Source organism: Chelon labrosus (genome assembly GCF_963514085.1).
Source record: "Chelon labrosus genome assembly, chromosome: 3".
Classification (NCBI taxonomy): domain Eukaryota; kingdom Metazoa; phylum Chordata; class Actinopteri; order Mugiliformes; family Mugilidae; genus Chelon; species Chelon labrosus.
Window position 1 is genome coordinate 24528137 of NC_140339.1, and position 20716 is coordinate 24548852.

Sequence of the window (20716 nt, forward strand, 5' to 3'; positions counted from 1 at the left end):
GGTCTGCCGCACATTGTTAATTGATTACTTGTCCTTGTGTGTCAACATACACTGTGTGTAGTAAATCCCATCTTGTGGTCTGGCTGCCCGCCTCTCTGCTCTTAAGGGCAGCTGCTCAGCTCGCCTCTGCTCGGTTTTAATGGGAAGCAGACCCATCATTGAAAAATTTGCCATGTAAGGTTTTTTTTTTTTTTTTTCTCCTGCCCTTTAGTATTCCTTACTATTTATTCCATCCTGACTATAGCGTGGCCATCCACTGAAATGTGGCTTTGCTCTAAAACATACAATCAAGCATTTTCCTTGTTAGTTTGAGAGGGCAACTACAAAATCGCCTCGTTTAAAGGCGCGCGGCCTGAAGATGTGATTACATGTTGGGTTACCTACCGATCGACCAGCTATACTCACGAGTGTCCGCTTCAGCCTTGCTTTAGGATCCATGCTGGCTGTGTATACGTTAGCCAGCTCCTCCCCACGGTCCTTTTTAAGGCTTTTAGTGGTTTGTTGAAACACCGCAGGGCATATTTTATTTTAAACACACAGCCAATCCTCTAAATGGCCATAATATTGTAGGATCCACCGCAGCTTAAAAATCCAAGTAATAGTTTTACTGTCGTACTACAATTTACTTTTCTGTAACACAAGATTGTTGTTGGGCCGTTTAAAAAATAAATAAAAAAAATTCAAAGTGGAGATGAGCGGCCTCAAAACTGAGTGCTCTCCTGGGGCGACAATAAGCTCTAACACATGTCAAGAGGCAGATGAGAACGATGAATCCTCGTCACATCTGTCTGTTCCACAAACAACTCTAATGAGTCAAGACTTCAGTAGACAGGAGGCGGCCATTTAAAACCGCCACGACTCGTCAGCAAACAAATCATTGGATTCGGTTAATTCTACCAAATTTCCCTAATGTCAGCTGCGATTTGTGCGTTTTAAACCATACGTGTATGAATCATGATCCATCAGTGGGAGGTTTTTGAAATGTAAGGCACCACTTCCTGCTGCGGTTATTAAGCACTTAATGTGGAAAATCTTGGACACCTCTGGTAGACTCTTTACTAAGATGCATGATGTATTTATTTTTATTTTTTTCAGTCGCATTCATATGGGTCAGACACTGGCTCTAAGATGGTTAAATCTTAGTTTTCCAGATGCAGTGACTGGCAAAGTGCCCTCAGTGTTGCCGCTGATGTTTTTGAGCCAACCGTGCTTGAAGCAGGTACACGAGGGACTGTCGTGTACTTTGTAGGTGCCAGTCCGTGATTAAACATACTATAAATCACTAAAGCTTCACTTTACAAGGTCCCCTCAATAGCATTCTCATCTTGTTTACATTTGACAAACCTGGTTTTCCGTACTTGTCAGTAGTTTTTATATGTTTCCTGTTTCATTACAATCCTCCCACCGGCTTGTTTTTATAATCAGCCTCTCGCACCATATGGTCTCTTCATTTAGTCTCCCCCAGTTTTTTTTCCCCCCTCTGCATCTCATTTTTGTGCGTCTTGTTTAGAGGCGCTCCAGCACTCACACAGTTCCTAAGGAAAGTAAACATTATGGCAGCCAGGGTTTCAAGGACCTCCACGAGCTCCTTGTCCAAATAAACCAACCACCATACAGTGTGTGTGGTGGATGGTTGTTCCCCTCGATCTTCACGTAAAGAAAAACTCACGTCCCACCTGCTTATGGTTATAATGTTGAAACGTAAACAAGAAAGGGATGTTTGAGTTGTGTAATCCTCCTGTTGTCTTCAACTGAGGCTACCCCAGAGCTGTTTGGCCTGGAATCGGTTATATATCTGGGTTGATGCATCTGAGTAACGAGCAACGCTTATGAGAAGAAAACCCTCATCCTGGGATGCGTTGTTACTAAAGTGCCGGGAAATGTAAAGTGAGGTTTTGTTTTCTACGAAAACAGCTGTCTGGGAAAAATGACAAAATAGTACATTTTAAAAGGAGCAAAACAGGCAACGATGTGCTTCTGATCTGACATTAAACCAAACACGAAAGACTTCATTAAGGATGCAAGAAACGAGTGAAACAGCACCAATGATTTGTGTCTATTTGTTGGATGGTCTCGTTTCAGTCACGAAGAACAAAAGAATCCAGAGGAGGAACGATTCTACAAACAAACCATGGAGGAAAACAACTTCAGCAAATAGGAAATATGGTTTATTTGTGAGCTTGCAGTTCTTGAAATCAGAAGCATTGTTTAAAACCTCAAAAATCTCGTCTGGAACCTCTGAATCTATTTATCTTTGCCTCTGCTCTGATGAGCTGACAAACAATACAAGTTTCATGATGGTGTTTTCACGGTCTCTGAGTATAATTGGTTTTCTGAGTATCCTCATTATCTTTTGCGCATTTACAGAAAACCTCTCATCCTGGTTGGATGGTATTATCCTGATTGCCATCCGTGTGTGTGTGTGTGTGTGTGTGTGTGTGTGTGTGTGTGTGTGTGTGTGTGCATGCAGCTGTGTCTTTAACTCGAGTTGCCCAAAACCGAGTTAAGACAGCCAGAAACCCAGTCTGTTCATTCCCAACTGCTGAGGTAACTCAGCCAGGACAGTAACAAGTGGTGCACATAGTGAAGAAACGTGACACACCTGCTTTCACGTGGTCAGGAATCTGGATGTTCTACTCAAAACTAGGATGAGACTGAAAGAAAGGATACCAACAAGAGTGTAAACACACTGGATGTCAACATGCAAAGACATTCTCAAATGAGTCAAGTAATATGGTTTAACAGTTTACTTTTGTTTCCTACTCTAACCCTAACCCTAACCCTATCTGTAATGATAGCTTCGGCCAACACGAACATTATCAGGATCTGACTGAACTGCGTCACTGTGTCTGTTTTATATGATGACACTACAGGAGATAACACACTTGTTCGATAGTGTTCTCATATTACCGGTAGAAGAGGGCCAAGATCTCCATTAGACATCTGGATAGATTTAAATATCAGCCACTAGATTGAAATATAGCTTTTATAGAAGGTCTGGAATTGATAACAAACCTCTCAAAGAGATTTCACTCAGTGAAGAGTCGTCCGGTGCCATGTCGTGCCAGGGGTAAGAGGGATAAAAGCAAAGCGTCTCTTTTTAGTTTATTATATATTTTGGGGTTGTTTGGCCTCACTTAAGAGCTTCAACTTCTGTCTTTTCGTCTCCCTACAGAGAATGGCCGATCTCACTAGCATCTCTGCAAGACACTTAAGAAAGAAAACTGATGCGCGATGGGCCAGACTTCCTGTTAAACATGTATTTTACAGAGTTCAGAGCCAGAGCTGGCAGTGTCCTTCGGGGAAGAAAATCTGTCTGAGGGTTCAGTTTGCTGGCATTCCTTGTGAGTGGCCGCGCTCTTGTAAATATCTGAGATGTTTCAGACAGAAATCAAGCACATGATGGAATAAAATGTGAACTATTTGGGTCACAGCACAGCTGCCGCTCTGCAGGGTCGGTAAGGAGATACAACGGTGACACATGGTGAACCTTGTTTTTTTTTTTTTTCCTTTTAAGCAGGAGACCCTTATTTCTCCGTGCCAGCAACTGTAGTCCAGCTCTCCTTACCCGCTCTGTCCCAGGTCATAGGAAGTGCTTTTGCTGATGAAGCCTTTCATGTGGCTGAGATCAAAATCAAGTCTTAGTGTTTTCATTCCAGGTTCTCCAAAACAGATCCGCTTTGGCTTATCAGACCTCCATGCACGAATGAGACTGGAAAGCTGGTGGAACAATCTCAGTTTACAGTTATAAAGATCTGTTCATATGGGCGGTTGGAGCAACTCAGATCTCACTGGGATCTGTTTCATTGGTTTTAACACCTGAAAACACCTGTCTTGTTTGCCCTTTGATCCTCTGATGCCTTTAAGGATAGTCCATAAGCTAAAGAGGACAGCTGATACATGATGTTAAGTTATAACATTTGTCAACAGTTTTTTGCACAGTTTCTGAATGTGATGGTGAAAGATCACACAGAGGTAGCACAAACTAATAGGAAACAAACATGCTGAAGGTGATCAGCCCCAAAACTAAAAAATGTAGTTATATTATGTCAGAAATGTTCCTTTATAATGGTTTGGATAGGCTGGGTTAACTAATCCATGAAGCATTAGCAACCGATGCATTTACCAGTAATTTATTAAACCATAATAAAGCCTACAATAATACTTTTATAAACAGGGTCTTATCAGAAAGTTCAATATAACATGATTTGTTTTGTAGCATTTCCGGTTGGCCTCATCCACTACCCACGTTTAGTTTAAAGTCTGATTCTCATATCTGGGTTAATAACTGTCCAACTATCCAAACGTGAATCAGTGACGGTGATACAACCTCAGCCAGCCACTGACGCGTTTGATTTTCAGCATTTGTAGTTTTCCTTCTAACAGGCTGCGCGTCAATTTGCGCACACGGCGCGCTTTGTGCCAAGAACATAGCCTACTTCAGGGAGGCTGGCGAGCCGGGGGAGTGAGGAGAGACAGTAATTTTTTCCTCTGGTCCTGAGGGGTCTCCTTCTCTATATAAGGCTCTCGGAGTTGCTCGTGAGTTACACGGTTCCTATCTGGCCCAGGAACACCGCCAACAAGCAGCAGCAGAAGCAGCAGCCCGCTCCTCTCATAAGGGAATAATACAGCTCTCCAGCGCGCCGAGGAAGCTGTTTCTAAATAGTCAAGCAACCGGATACTAACTGAGGAGACAGAGGTGAGAAAGATGAGAAACTGGATGCATTTATTTGCTTCTTGTTGTGTTGGATCTTTAAGCTACGCTGTGGTTAAATAGCGTGTCCACATCACTCATCACAATATGAGCTGCAGCTACCGTGATACTTTAGTTGTTGGTTACAAACTCTGCCATTCATTGTCTGCAGCTTCACTGTGCAGTAACTGTTGCACAGTGTACTTTATGAGCAAAGTTTAAAAAATTATTTTTCAATGTGAATACAACTTTAAATTATACATATGCCTTATGTATGCAATAAAAAAATACAGTATGTTCTAGAGTTTATAAGGGCAGACCACAAAATGAGTAACTGGCCTAGTGCCAAACTTTAAATGGATCTTTGTTTTAAATAATTAACAAGCAACTTTTAAAATGTGTGTAAATCACATGAGGTGGAATAGAGGTCAGTCCCTCTTTAAATCGGACTGGAGCCCAGCAGACCCAGTTCCCATGGACAAGATGTGGATATGTCCGAGCCTTCTTCCCTGTCTGTCACTGTGGTATAAAATTCATGAGAGCCATGAGAAGGGCCCAGACAGAGAAGCTGGTAGAGGCACAGTGTGAAGACGGGGCACAGGGAAAGGAGTAGGGTGTGGTGCTTCTGCTGCCCGCTGGCTCACAGTGCCCAGAGCTGGCACAGCATGTTGACACAGAGCCGGTGCCAGACCTCAAGCTGCCTTTTCAGCCAAAGGGAAAGAGGTGAAGGGATTCCAGGATAAGAGCAACCAGTGCAAGCTCGAGTTTGGTTTATTTTTTCTCTAATCACGCTCACTGAGTGCTCTTCTCTCCTTTTAAAAGTTTGTGACCGTGAGATATTTGGTTTAGCTTTAAACTTGGACACGTTTCCTCTTGCTTGTTGCCTTTCATACACAGGTCAGATATGGAGTCGGTTACACAATATTGCTCCTGGATGTGTCGGTAAGACAGTGTTTTGCCCAAAGAGCTGAGTGAAAGCTTACCTCTTCAGTGTCTGACCCTGCAGCTCACTTTGATTAGACAATATTCAGAGAACATCAGGTGATGAGGATGAAGAGAAACTCAAGCTGTGATGATGATAATCAGACAGGATAGGTTACAGAGTATTTACCTGCATTATTGCATTATTATGACACTTGGATTGGTAATCAGGATGTCACCCATAGATTGATAATGTAACAGTAAAATGACACAAGCTGCAGAAAGACATGTCGACATCATGACCCAACTTTTTCTCAGTATATTGCATGATGAAATGCTTCACGATATCTGAAAAGGGAAGCATACTTTCATTTCAAATAACTTTTGGAAAATAGTAGATTTAATCAAACCGCAACACACAGACTCTGTAATTTATGTGACAAACCTGCGACTCTAAAACCAGACTCTAATGATTTGTTTCAGAGAAGAGTTGATTAGTTGAAATTTACATTTACATTCATGAGGAGGTCCAGTGTGATGCTCTCCACTATGGTGCCACTCCTCCAGACTCAAAATGAATCAGTTCCATGAATTGTAAATTAAACTGAATGTCCCGATCTCTTCAGGAGAAGGACTTCTTGCAAGTCAGTTCTGTGGGATTGCATCAGATTCTATTAGTGCAACTAGTGAACAGTCATAAACTGGCAACAGGCTGAACTGACAGAAAAAATGTCTACTGTTTAGTCTCACCATCACAGCAGAGTCCATGACTCTGTGCCATGACTGGTTGTAACATAACAAAATAAGGGATGAACTAGAAAGACCTACATATTACTACGCCTATGTTTTGCTCCATCCTATAAGAAAAATGAGAGGTAGGTGGTAAATATTTATGGAACGTTTTACTGGGTAATCGATTTTCTCACAGCCTTGTAAGAGGAAATATCTCTTGCATTAGTTTAATAATCTTTACGCCTATATTTTGTAATCTGTACTCTACTTTGTTGACTCACACAGTGACGAAAGACTCAATAAATATTTCCTCCCTGCAGGTTGTAATATCTGGGCTGGAGTATCTGCGTTCAAGCCAAAGTTGCTGCCTGTTGTATTCTGAAAGCACAACTCAGACAGCCGAGGAGTCAGAATGACCTGCATTGCCGAGACTTGGCTCCTTGTCCTCTCCCTCGCGCTGTTTTGCGTCAGGGATTCAGCTACCCTCTTCCTGCCTGACTCCAAGGAGCTCAGGCAGCTGCTGAGCCGCTACGCGGAGGAAGCAGACCATAACAGCACCGGCAACGCAGCTGGCTACAGGACCAGACGAGCCATCCGCTGGTCCGATCGCGAGGAGATCCTCCAGCTGCACAACAAGCTGAGGGCAGGCGTTTACCCCACTGCCTCAAACATGGAGTACATGGTGAGACATGTCCCATTACCACAGTCATTATTCTTAGTCAAAGAAGATAGTTAACATTAAGCAGCTTTAAGATTTGGCTTCACCACAGAAAGAACTTCATTTTGATGTTTCAGCAACAGTGAGCACTTAAATGAGGCTGGTAATTAGGGTTTTATTTTGCCCAGAAAAGTGGTGTTGCTGTAAAAAAAAAAAAAAAAACATCTTTTCTCTCTGCTGGAAACATGCAGTCATGATGGTGAGCTATGGCCAGCCTGCTGTGCCTCCCTTTTACAGGGAGGATAATAATGCTGACTCTGTCCTACCTGCAACACAGGAGGGTGAACGAGTTCTGGGTCAAAAGAGGACAGAGAGAATAAGACTATGAAGGAAATATTAAGGGATTGCATGGCACATTCAGTAGGAGACACATTGACACAGACACACAGAAATTTACTGAATAACACTCGGTGCATAAAGTTGGGAGAATCAGTGGTGGCCCGTGCATCTCCGGTGTGGAGGAAAGTGTCTGTACATTTACTCTGCTCTCTCAAATTCCAGTGAACAAGCAGTGTGTGTGTGTGTTTGTGTTAGTGTACGGGTGTCGGGGTTACAGTGGTGTCTGTGTGTGCATGTTTTAGCGACCACCAAAAGGCTGGAAATTTACTGAGGGGATATACTTTGAGGGGCCATGCTGTTTGCAGCCCTCGCTCCCTTCACAGCGCCCCCTCCGCGCTGGGAGTCAGGTGTCTTCTTTGCTTTCCACCCTCCTCTCCGCCACTGTAAAGAATCCCACTCAGGAAATGTGGATAATTCAGCTGTGATTGCTGGAGATTTGTAATGGACCGGGGCCAGGCGCCAGCAGCTCAGCTCAAATGTCACCATCTAAGGTTAATGTTTTACTTGTGTGCAGCTCAGTTTCAGTTAACTGGGAAAGGAAGGAAGTGCAAGAACAGAAGCCGCGAACAGGTTGAGATCAGTTCTTAAGGACATAGTGCGGATTATTAAGCAGGTGATTTTCAGAGCCTTCCTGCTCAATTCCAACTAAGAAACTTGTCTCATGCTTGCAGGTTTGGGACGATGAGCTGGAGCGTTCTGCCACTCATTGGGCAGAGGTGTGTCAGTGGGACCATGGACCTCACGACCTGCTCATGTCTATTGGACAAAACCTGGCTGTTCACTGGGGCAGGTGAGACACAATGACACACGTTGTTTGGGTAGTATGCAATGTGTAAGAATCAAAACGTTGAGACTGTAATTTATATAATTAGATTATTGATATCAAGTTAAAAAGTAATAACAATTACTCAGCCTCATTTCACAATTTATATAATTACCACTGGCAACAGGCTTCAACAGGCTGCTGCCAGTGGTAATTCCTTGCTTAGGCTGTTGCCACTAAGACCCGACCTTGGATGAGTGGATGAAAATGGATGGATGGATAGATCACTGACATTAGAGCATCATGTTGTGTTCTGTACCAGTGTTTATTACTGCTTATCTTCTTGAGGGACTCTTGAGGGTTGCAGAAGGGGTGGAGCATACTGTAGCTATCACCCTGGGCAGGTTGCCAGTCTGCCACAGGGTTTGCACACAAAGACAAACAACCATTCGCAGTCACGTGCACACATACGGCCAATTTAGAGTCAGCCCGACTTGCTCGAAGCCGGACAACCCTGAGAAAACCCACGCAAGCTCAGGGAGAACATGCAAACTCCTCACAGAAAGGCCCCAGGAGGCTCCACTGGTTTGAGAACCTTCTTTCTGTGAGGCATCACAAGCACTACACCATAGTGCAGTACCTACATTTCAGTATCAATAAAAAATAAATGCATATAGGCTTGTAAATTGTTGCTACTAACCATGTTACTGGTGAGAAATTACTTATACGGTATACAAAGAAAAATGAATAAAATCCCTATTAACTTCTGTGTTGACTAGTGTCCAATTTATTAAATGTGAATGCAGCAGGAATCTCTTTAACAAACCAGATTAAGAGAGTGAGGTCCAGACTTTTGCAGCCTCATTTCAGAAAGTGTTATCATTCAGTCATTCAAGGGGTTTAATAGCCATACTATCTGGCATGAGTGTTGGGATGGGACAATGCTGCTCATTATTCTGCAGGTTTGGGCCTGAATGAAATATCTCAGCATCCCTTGAAACACCAGGCGCCCCTCACACGTGCTTCCTGTCCGTCTCCACTATCAAATAAGCGAGAAAAAAACATTTCCCGTTTACTTAAGTCAGTAACTGAGTGTTTTGCAGCAGGCAATTCTTTCAAAAATCAGTTTGTCACAAAGTTTCTTCTTTAGAGAAATCTTTCTACGCATGAAGGACAAGCACAGGTGATGCGCACAGGTGATGCTATCACATTAAGGTTGATGTTTGCATGAATAAGTGTGTGTGTGTGTCTGAGAGGACACCAGATAGTAAGCCTCTGTATATAACAGTGTATGGCTATCGCAGCAGGTGCCCTTCCAGGAATCTGCTCTCATTCTCACAGCCCCATCCTCCCTCCCTGTTCCTTTCTTTTCTTCCTGTGCCAGAAACCCTGATGCAGAGTCATTTTTTTCCGCTCCCCCTCCCTTACTCTCCAGTTGTAAGCTCAGCACTTTTCAATACCGTAAAAAGAGATGTTTATAATAAGAGCCAGAACTGATTTGTTAGGCTGAGGAGCCATGTTTAGGTTTGCCGTGATTATTTCTTTTCAACCTGATTTGATTTCCTCTGTTATGGAGGGAACAGGCTACTGCTCTGTGTGCCAGGTCAAATTCAGACTCATCATTTGAGGACCGAAAAGGGGAGGGGGGGGAGGAATGGGTGGGGTTCATGCAGTGTTTCTCATGTCTAGCCAAAGCTCCTGGAAGCTCCCTCGGATATTTCCCTTTTACCCTTGCTACCCTGGATGCCCTGTGACTGAGCTTATTGTTTATATGTCTGTGTACGTGGGCCCTTCAGATACCGCTCACCTGCCTTCCATGTCCAGGCCTGGTACGATGAGGTGAAAGACTACACCTATCCTTATCCTCAAGAGTGCAACCCCTGGTGTCCAGATCGCTGCTCCGGGCCCATGTGCACCCATTACACCCAGGTGAGATGAATGAAAGAAGCGGGGCTTGTGTTCTCTGCTTCTCACTCAGTGGTCGGGTTGCATTGTGGGTAATGTAGGAGCCATGTTTATACAAGGAAGAAAAAGGCATGGAATTAAAAAACAAATCATATGCATCAATTGCATCGCCTGCTGCTAGGTATATTCCGAATCTGACTATGTTAAAGGAGCACCTTCCTAACGCGGTATGAGCCTACTCTGATCATTGTTGTAAAAAGCTGAAAGAATGTGACAATTAATGGAGCAAATAGGAACAGAAAGAAGAGAAGATGAGAAAATGAAGAAATCACTGAAAAGGAGCCAGATATGACTGACACAGCCTCCTCTTCCCCCAAGACTTTACTTTGTAGCTGTTGGCATTAGTTTACTGAAACATCCAGACTCCTCCCTGTGCCTTCACCCTGAAACCTGATCTCTGTCATCTGGTGGTCATATCCAGACATCCCTCACTGCTTGACCTGGATTCTTTTGAAGTTGCTATAAAGAGGGGACGGTGCCAGATCTGAGCACCCTCACCCTGTCTCTGTCTTATATGTGCTGATGTATCTGCAGACCAGGCAGTCGTGCTCCATAACTACATTTGAGTGCATTGTGCTGGACTAACAGCACTCATCGGTGTATGTACTGACTCACTACTTCCAGTGGCCTCTGAGCGTACCAGGAAAAAGATGAACATTCCTGAGGAGGGAGAGCGCACGTTAGGGAGGAAAGTGTGGAGAAATATTGGAATATGCTGTGTTGTATTCCCCTTCAAATGGCACATCATTCATCTGCAACACCACTGCAGCAGATTTCCTTTTAATAAGCTCTAAGCAGCTTTATTTGACCATGGACAGATTTGGGGCTACACTGAATGCTGTTTCTTCCAGTTAAGATATTAAAAACTTTTCTAACTGGATGGTGACAATGCTCACGATTGTGTCATAGTGGGCAAACCGTGTTCATGTGACGAGCATGTGACTGGGGCAGAATAACAAACCAAGTCACTCCTGGAAGTCCCGAAGGCCCCATTAATTATAACTGCCAATTTAGTCGCTTCCTCTGCTGTGAGGAAAGTGGGCAAGAAATCCACACCATTAGTTCAACAGCTTGCTCTGCTACACGTTCGTGTTCATTCAGCAATTTTACGTGCTAACTTTGGCCATTTATTTATTTCCCTTTTTACAGCTGGTCTGGGCGACCACTAGCCGAGTGGGCTGCGCGGTGCACACGTGTCCAAGGATGAACGTGTGGGGAGAAATATGGGAGAACGCCGTTTACCTTGTGTGCAACTATTCCCCAAAGTAAGATCAATATTCCTCCATGGTCCACTGTTCATCAACACCTCTGGACTCTTGTTTATATTCCTTCTCTTTACAGGGCTGACATATTCTACAGTATGTGCTCCAAATCCACTGCAGATATGTAGAACTAGTTGCGTACGACATTTATATGACATATTGGTGCCATTATATTTCTTCCAGAAGTGGGAATAGAAAAAACAATAATGAAGGACGGGGAAAGAAACTAAGAGCAGAGCAGGCGTTTGTTTTCCAGACAGGATGTAATCCACAGGATGTAATTGCCTGAGAGACAACAAGGACTGTTTTTATTAGTTTGTGGGACTAATGACTTTTAGGAGTGTTGGCCACGGGCAAAGATGATTAATTTCCACCTTAGTCAAACTGTCCATTGTTCATTTCTTCCACAGGGGCAACTGGATTGGAGAGGCTCCGTACCAGCATGGCCGCCCTTGTTCCCAGTGTCCTCCCAGCTACGGAGGAGGGTGTAGAAATAACCTGTGCTACAAAGGCGAGCAAACCTGCACAGTTTCATGCATTCATTTTAACATCAAACATGTTACTGACCTCAAACTATCTGCACTTTTACAGACTCTCAACACTCAGAGACCGAGGACATGAATGAGGTGGAGAAGCCTCAGGTTCCGCTGCCGCCCCGCACCACCGCACGACCTGCCCCCAAACCGAAACCGGTTGCTCCGAAGAAACCAGCGTCTAAGCCTGCATCACCCAGGGCGCCGTCATCAAAAACTCCCAGCAACACCTATCTTGGTAGCTAAGAGGAATGATTCAAAACAACCTCAAACGCTCAGGTTTTTACGGTGGCCCTGAAGTGCAAATCACAACGGCAAAAGCGAAAACACAACGGCAAAAGCGAAAACACAACGGCAAAAGCGAAAACACAACGGCAAATCAGAAAACACAACGGCAAAAGCGAAAACACAACGGCAAAAGCGAAAACACAACGGCAAAAGCGAAAACACAACGGCAAATCAGAAAACACAACGGCAAAAGCGAAAACACAACGGCAAAAGGGAAAACACAACGGCAAAAGCGAAAACACAACGGCAAAAGCGAAAACACAACGGCAAAAGGGAAAACACAACGGCAAATCAGAAAACACAACGGCAAAAGCGAAAACACAACGGCAAAAGCGAAAACACAACGGCAAATCAGAAAACACAACATGCATTTCGTCTACAACTTAATGCATACCAGCTGAACATGAGCTCATATCACACATACTATACACCATACCATCTTCTCCTACATAGCATATTTTCTTAGGCCTCCCAAACTATCACTCCCAACTTCAAGTCTGCTGGTCCTGACACTAATATAAACACTTAACCATCTGGCCATCCGCCAGAATCCTACAAGAATGTTTTTCTTTTAGAAGTCAATATACCTCACTACCCTTTCCGTTTTGGTTAATGTCGTTGTGTTTTCTCTTTTGCCGTTGTGTTTTCTGATTTGCCGTTGTGTTTTCGCTTTTGCCGTTGTGTTTTCGCTTTTGCCGTTGTGTTTTCTGATTTGCCGTTGTGTTTTCGCTTTTGCCGTTGTGTTTTCGCTTTTGCCGTTGTGTTTTCTGATTTGCCGTTGTGTTTTCGCTTTTGCCGTTGTGTTTTCTGATTTGCCGTTGTGTTTTCTGATTTGCCGTTGTGTTTTCGCTTTTGCCGTTGTGTTTTCGCTTTTGCCGTTGTGTTTTCTGATTTGCCGTTGTGTTTTCTGATTTGCCGTTGTGTTTTCTGATTTGCCGTTGTGTTTTCGCTTTTGCCGTTGTGTTTTCGCTTTTGCCGTTGTGATTTGCACTTCAGGGCCACCGTAGGTTTTTGTACTTTTTATTAATTTGTTGTGTCGTTCTTGCAGCTCACAGCATTAAGTGCGAGACTAGACTGCGTGATAAGTGCAGAGGAGCAACCTGCAACAGGTCAGTTTATCTTGATTAGTAGTGTAAAATTATTTTCTGAACATGCATAAAAACATTTCCTATTCATTCTCATCTGTCATACAGTTAATCTCCAACATCAGCTCACTCTAGTATCCAACTAATTTCTGACTCTGCAGATACAACTGTCCAGCTAATTGTCTGAACAAGAAAGGCAAAGTCTGGGGAACTGTCACCTACGATGTGGTGAGTTTCTCCTGCATGAAACAAACACCCCACATCAGTTTATCTTGTAAGTGCATAATTAAATGTTCACTCCTTCTACTTTTTCTTATTGTTTCAGCAATCAAGTATTTGCCGAGCTGCTATCCACGCTGGCGTCATTGACAACAATGGAGGACTGGTCGACATCACAAGGAAGGACAATTTCCCATTCTTTGTCCGAGCCACAAAGAATGGCATCGAGTCTTTGAGGTAGATATCATCTCTGCCCGGCCTCAGTCAGTGAAATAAGCTAAAGCCTCACTTTCCGATGCAACACACATTTCTATTCTATTATTCACATTTTGCGCAATAATGATAAATGTTTCTACAGAACCATTAGTGTTCCTGATTTTTTTATGATGTCTTTTCCAGTAAATACAAACCTGGAAACGCCTTTGTGGTGGCTAAAGTGGAGGGTAAGTGGAGCACAGTTTTTATTATTTTCAGAAGAACTCTGTGTCATGTAGAGCCCTAGTCAGCCAACATATAAAGGGAATTTTAAGTGTTTTTTTTTTCTCTCCTCTCTCTGCGACAGAAATTAATGTCGATTGTTACACCACAGTGGCTGAAATCTGCCCTTTCAAAAGACCATACTCACACTGTCCAAGGTACCTTCACTCATTCAACATTTTGGTGTTCAATAAAGCATAAAAATAGAATTGTTATAATAACCTATGATCTGATTATAAGAATAATTACAACATGCTTATAAATGCTAAATATGCCATCTTTCTCAGAGTCTTCTGTCCACCCGACTGCAAGGCTCAGCCTTCTTACTGGTCGCCTGTAATTGGAAACAACATCTACACAGATGTAAGCAATGCATTTTCAAATGTGTATCTTTTGACTTTTACAGTCAACTCATAAATCTTCAGCTTCTCTTATTTATTTATGTGCTATTAGTGCAGACAGAATGAAAAGCTATTTGGGTCAGCTGCATGATTAGGATACATGGTAGCTATGGAAAGCACTTGAATCATGGAGAATAGGAGTAACAGTATGCCACGAAAAATACGGATGTGTTATGCTGCGTGGGGCCTGCCCATTAAGAGGCTCACTCAAGCATTATCTCAGTCTAAGTGGCTGTGACCTCAGAGGTAAGTAGATGGAAAGAAATACCTCCAGGAAAGCTGGTTTAGATCATCACATCAATGAAGTCATCCAAATCATATTCACAGTGAATTACTGTAAAGTACCCTTCAGACTAAAACTGATCGGATGTACAGTGTGAAAGTTATTGTGGCCTAAATTGCCAGTCAACACAGTCAGACAAGGTCAGTGTTGAATTTACCGAAGCTTTACCTTGAATGAAACTGACCCTTAATGACTTTTAGTGGGGCACAGTTTGCTGTTGCTCACATACACTGTGGCATGTGCCAAGGAATGTTTTGCAGTCTCAGCCACTGGTTCTCCAGTGGTGTGGAAGCTGAATGTCGGTTAAACATGAGACATAAACCGTCTGGTCCGAATCGTTGGCCGGGTGTATGGACAGTGTGATCTGTGTTTGGACTAGGAATGAATGATTCTACTCCAGACTGTTGATAAGAGCTTATGGTCTGTTGTGCTGGAGCCAGACTTCTGGCACAGACTCTACTCCTTATGTGTATGTCTGTAAACCAACACGTGTCTGTGTTTTACTAGAATATATTTTGTAATCTATTTGAGAATAAGAGAACTGTTACAGTGTTCGTGTAGGGAAAAGGTCATTTTCCGTCTCGTAAAAGGCGTCTTTTCCATATTTTCTCTTCACAGAACTCCAGCATTTGTAAATCAGCCATCCATGCAGGGGTAATCAAACCAGACGGCGGTTTTGTTGATGTTCTGCCACTGGACAAGAGAAAGAGCTACATTGGGGTCCTGAAAAATGGCATCCAGTCTGAAAGGTATTACTCATGTATTTATTGTCAGCTGTTTTTATCGTAATTATAAGTTCCCCATACCAGAACTGTTACCAAAAGTACAAAGATAGATGGATTAGACGCTGTGTCAAATAATTCCAGCCATGTTCCACAGGAACGTTAGCTTGAAATCCAGACATCCTGAAGATTTGCTGTATAATATTTTTGAGAAGCCATGGCTAAATATGGAAACATGCATGTTTAAACATAGTGTGTGACAACTTCTGCTGTCAAACGGAAAGCCTCCTTAGTTGTAATGTTAGTTATCAGTAAGTATTTGTGGGAGTGTATTTACCAGAATCATACATCAGAATGAAAAATAACAATCTAGTCTGTCTAATCGGGAAAATCCCAAAACGATAAAAATATTATGAACAGATATGACAAGATAATACAGCATATGTTTGGTACTTTTATTCACTATGTCCCATCTTGATTTATGTCTGCTGTAATACTGCATGTTGTGGGTTCTCTGCATGCACACCATGTTTCTCAAATCGCTCTCACGTCTGTGGCAAGCTCCAGTGGACTAAGCTTGGGCAAGGAAGCCCCAGTGGCCAGTTCTGCTGGCATATGGGGTTGTAAGAGTAATGATGTGGTTTGGTGTGTGGAAGGGCCACACATGGGATCTTTGCTTATTTTGCCCAGGCATTTCAATTGAGTGTGCAAAGTGCTGAATTGCCAAAAACAATCCGAGTTTGATTCTATGAAATGCAGAGCTGCGAAGGCCTCACTCAGGGCATTCTTATAGGAGGTCAATAAATGTCTGCGAGTGAGTCAGCGTGCCAACATGATGGCAGGGTGGGCAGTTTGGATTGCGCTCCGTTGCTGGGGAAGTAATCACAGCCTATCCAATTACTCGAGGATGGAAATGCTGTCAGCCACTTAGTCAGTGCTTTCCTTTACGGATAATTATCTGCGATCGGATACCAATTGCACTGGCCTATCATGATTATTGATCATGGCAGAGCTTCAAGGTCTCTCCACTAATGAACTAATTACAGTCATCAAGTTCAACACTGTTAGTTGGAAAAGTCAGGCTCAGAAATACAGCGACGATGAGTCATCCTGCCAGCGTGCCATTTGGTGGACATTTTTTTTCCAAAGATATTGTGAGCACCATGATTCTGCAGTTGGCTGCTGGGAGGACAAAGGCATATAAAAAAGGGCTTCTGAGTATCTTATCCTAAAGCTGCACACAATATAAAAGGGTAACTCTGGCCTCTGCTGCCTCAGCAAGTTTATTTCTCAGAATTCCCCTGACTGTAGGGATGCATACTCGGGTCTATATGTTTGGACACTGACACATTTTGCCTACTTTTAGCTTTTTATCAAAACACATAGTCAAGTTACAGTTATATAATGACTATGGGCTTAAAGAGCAGACTCTCAGCTTTAATTTAAGGGTATTTACACCCATATCGGTGGAAAGGCGTAAGAATTACAGCTGTTTTTATGCACTGACCCTTATTTTCTTGGACTCAAAATCAGTTTCATGCACAGGTGTCGGATATTCCGTTGTTATTCATTCATTGATTAAGCGGGACGAAGGTCTGGAGCGATTTGCATTTGGAAACTCACAACATGTGCTCAGGCCAGAGCAGTTCTGGAGCAGCATTCTTTGGACGCCTCAAGCTGAGCTCAACCGGTAGAGGAATGACGGGAAGAAAAAATATGTCTGCTCAGATTCAGCCAAATGAAGCAACGATGGTGGAAGGTGCTTCACGGTACAGATAGACAATGTACCGTACAATACTGTGAAGACGACCAATGATTTCAACCCAATTAACCATGCATTTCACATGCTAGAGACGAAACTAAAAGCAGACAGACCCACAGGCAAATAACTTCTAAAGACAGCTTCCTGGCATTCTTTGGTGAGGTCTGTAGCTTCCAGACTTCAGGCAGTCTTTGCCGGAAAAGGATTCTGGACAAAGCATTCAAAATGAACATTTTATTTATGATTACGTTAAATTGGCCAATCACAAGGGAAAATGGGAACGGGACATAAAATAGTTGTAATTCCTACTTCCTACACTTTTACTAGAATTTAGAAATAAATACCCTCAAATTAAAGCAAGGAGAAAAACAAATCTGCATGTTAAACCCATATTCATTTAGGTACTAACAACTAAAAAAATGTGTCAGTGCCCAAACTTGTATGGATCTGAGTGTAACATGCTAAACTGAGCTGAGTGTCCCTTCAACATATTTAGTATTAATTTACATGTTTGCTTTCACGTGTGTTTGCAGCAAAACCAACACAGAGGGAGGCTCCTTCCGGCTCTTTACTGTGAGGGAGTGAGACTTTCGTTCATACGACCAACACAGTCACCTCAGCTACGGCTTGAAGAACAGGAAGTGCCCACAGGTTGGATGCCATGTCTATCCATCTGTCTTCGTGCCTTCAGTGGAATCAGAGACCTTTCCCCCTCAGTTGTAACTGTAGTCACCCGGTAAAAAGTCATTCTGTATCATCCAGTCATGTAGTAATTTCATGGTCTTTTATAATTTTCTTTATTTACATCCATAATCTGTGAATACAGACTCTTTATATATATTATGATCCAATGAACAGCTGGTGCTGCAAGTTTTGAGTTAGACATGTTTTACAAAAAACATTATGTTTACATTGATGTTCTTAGTACAAATATAAATTGTTCTTTCATACACAGGAATGTATACTGGTCACACTGTATTTAATCAATTTGTACATAATATATAATATTTTATGGCATTTTTTTAACAATGAAATATTAACGTGTTCTATTCAGATTGTTATATTATAGCTGTCTTCTGCACACCTGCTTTTTTTTTTTTTTTTTTTACTCCTGAACGTTTAGACTGTGAAGCGTAATCTAAGTCTAAATTGTATTTAAAGTGCTGTGCTGGTTGTGAGCAAGAAGGTTTCATCTGATGGGTAGACTAGAAATCAACTGAGACCCAAAAAGAGAGGGAGTGGTGTGGTAAATGAAAGTGAGTACAGGCAGGTGTGTTTGATAGCCGAGCATGTGGAGCAAATCAAAGGAGAACTGGTGGATATGGGCCTTCAGAATGATGACAGTGTTGTGGATTTATTCAGGTACAATCACAGTCGGCAGATATGTTTAGAATAATAATTAGCAGTAATATCCGGTTTTATATTTATTGTTGCTCAGTGCTTTCCTCGTTTCTTGTTTTCTCTTATCTCTGTACACAACAAATTGCTAAATTTCCCCCTTACCAACCTTAGACTGATGAATGTGTTGCCTGTTTCAAGGTCAGGGAGGGCTTTTTGTTAAGAGACCAGACCACATTGTGAAGGGTGAATGTGCTGAAGATTTGTAATGTCAAACTGCGTCTTATGAACTTTGGAACGATTGACACCTTTAAAGTTCATCGCTACACTGAATCGAGACACTGTTGTGTTTGGTACAACACTGATTAATACTTATTTGGTCTTCCTACACCGGTATTGATTTAGATCTCCGAGTAATTTATGTAATGCCATTAAATGCACAGAAAATGTAAAGTCCATTTTGTGTTGCAGGACTGCAGCTGGGGTCCTTAAACACACCAGGCACATTGTAGCACCATTGAGCCTCATTGCTCTGCCCGTTGGTTTTCTTGAGAATACAGATCTCATTAAGTATTTTTAGAGTGAAAGAAAGAGAAAAAAAAACTACAAATGTATTTCTTCAAGTTTATTCCTGCTTCCTGTCTCTTTATTCTACCTCAATCCTATCGCTATGCTAAGCATTAAGGTCTATATGGGAATTTTAATGGGAAATACTAAACGTTTTGTAAAGTTATGGGAACTGTAAATACTTTTATTTTTGTTTTTGAATCATCCTTTAATCAGTATGATTATGATTAAAATGTGTGAATTTATTTCAATTGTCTGGGCTGTATTGTTTTTATACAGGATAGGATGAGTTCTATATTTTTTGCACAATCTGAAAATAAAGTCTGTCTTAACCATGCCAGTGTACATATTCCTTGATATTTATGAAATGCATTGCAGATGTTTTGAGACTGTACACTTTGTGTCCCTTCATAGTAGGTGCTACCTTGTTACGTACAATGTTTCATAGCTACAAAGCAGAACTAACCAGAATACACAGTATTTTACTCTCACCTATGTGGTGTGACTTTGAATGCATTACAAAAAAAGGGGAAGGAAGAAAAAGAAACATGGATTCCCACATATTCAGTTTTATGAATAACAAAAGTTAAAAACTAACAACAGAGCCATTGTAACAAGATTCCATTGCTGTATTAAGTGTACTTTCACCAGAACATCAGAAAAAACTTGTGTAATTTATGAATGAAATTCAGACCCAGGCCACCCAGGTTTGGTCCGTTATCTTTGGAGTAATATCACTGACCATGTTCATAACCTGGCTCTGCTTCCTGTGGAGCAACAAACAGTAGTGACCACTTCTCATGGATCACACATTGTATTTTCTGCCAATAGGGTTTTAGCTTATGAAGGGTGGGAGAAAGGAAGAAATCCACAGACTTAAATTTCATAACCACGTAATTTTCCACTCCAAGGCTGAAGTTTTCATTTCTCAGTCTGAATTAGCTGCTAGGGTCACCAAACCATTAATAAATGCCTCATTTACCTTGGGAATGAGGCATAGTGGAGGTCACTGGATATAAAGAGGAGAATGGCAGAGAAAGTCCTTACCAATCTTGGAAGCACTAATAACTCTTCATACCTCTGATACTTTTGTATTAGAGGCAGATGTGCAGTTTCATGCAACTGGACCAGGTCTGGGACATCTTGCTGATAAACAGCTGCAACTGGCTTGTGTGATGACTGTTTTACTCCCATTGTCAGTGGAGATAAAGATTTGTACTCACCCTGTAAATCCCCTGACTGCCTTGAGGAAAAAGTTCATGAGCTCAGTCCAGCTTTGGGTTTGCTTGATTGTAAAAATAGCTGCATCACCGCCTGTCCCAACAAGTCATTACAAACATGCAGATGCACTGGTGAAGCCAAACCACTGTTTTAACACTTTTCTGGAACTGAAGAGTCAATAGTCCTTTCAGAAGGCTTATCAAATGAGCTTAGCTGAATGTGAATAGTTGGAAAAAACAATTAGTGATACATAAAGAGCTTGGTAATAGTTTGCATGTGGCTGTTAGGGGTAGAAAATGATCCCTCATTGTCTCTGTAGTACCATAAACAATGCCACGCTAAAGTTTTATCAACCGAAGTTCAAATGTAAGAGTGATTTCTACATTATCATCACATAAATGAAACTATTCACTGTATCTTGTTGGAT

The 20716-nt window shown here is 42.2% G+C and overlaps 1 protein-coding gene across 2 annotated transcripts; it reads left to right on the forward strand.

Moving 5' to 3' along the window:
- Positions 1-4377: 4377 nt before the first annotated feature.
- crispld2 (cysteine-rich secretory protein LCCL domain containing 2) lies at positions 4378-19405 on the forward strand. 2 transcript variants are annotated; one of them, XM_084541597.1, is made up of 15 exons: positions 4378-4699; positions 6667-7028; positions 8075-8193; positions 9963-10095; positions 11281-11396; positions 11804-11904; positions 11985-12164; positions 13263-13323; positions 13461-13527; positions 13625-13755; positions 13918-13961; positions 14081-14153; positions 14283-14358; positions 15298-15428; positions 17697-19405. In XM_084541597.1, exons 2-15 carry the CDS (start codon positions 6759-6761, stop codon positions 17746-17748), a joined length of 1554 nt encoding a protein of 517 aa, XP_084397723.1. In that variant the 5' UTR covers positions 4378-4699; positions 6667-6758; the 3' UTR covers positions 17749-19405. The 2 variants fall into 2 exon arrangements, with proteins under 2 accessions (XP_084397723.1, XP_084397724.1); XM_084541598.1 differs by lacking the exon at positions 4378-4699 and having other exon boundaries at positions 5834-7028.
- Positions 19406-20716: the final 1311 nt, after the last annotated feature.

Coding starts and splice junctions, on each gene's coding strand:
- crispld2 (XM_084541597.1), top strand. CDS start 6,759: ATGACCTGCATTGCCGAGACTTGGCTCCTTGTCCTCTCCCTCGCGCTG. Junction 7,029..8,074: donor CCTCAAACATGGAGTACATG/GTGAGACATGTC, acceptor TCATGCTTGCAG/GTTTGGGACGATGAGCTGGA. Junction 13,962..14,080: donor TGTGGTGGCTAAAGTGGAGG/GTAAGTGGAGCA, acceptor TCTCTGCGACAG/AAATTAATGTCGATTGTTAC.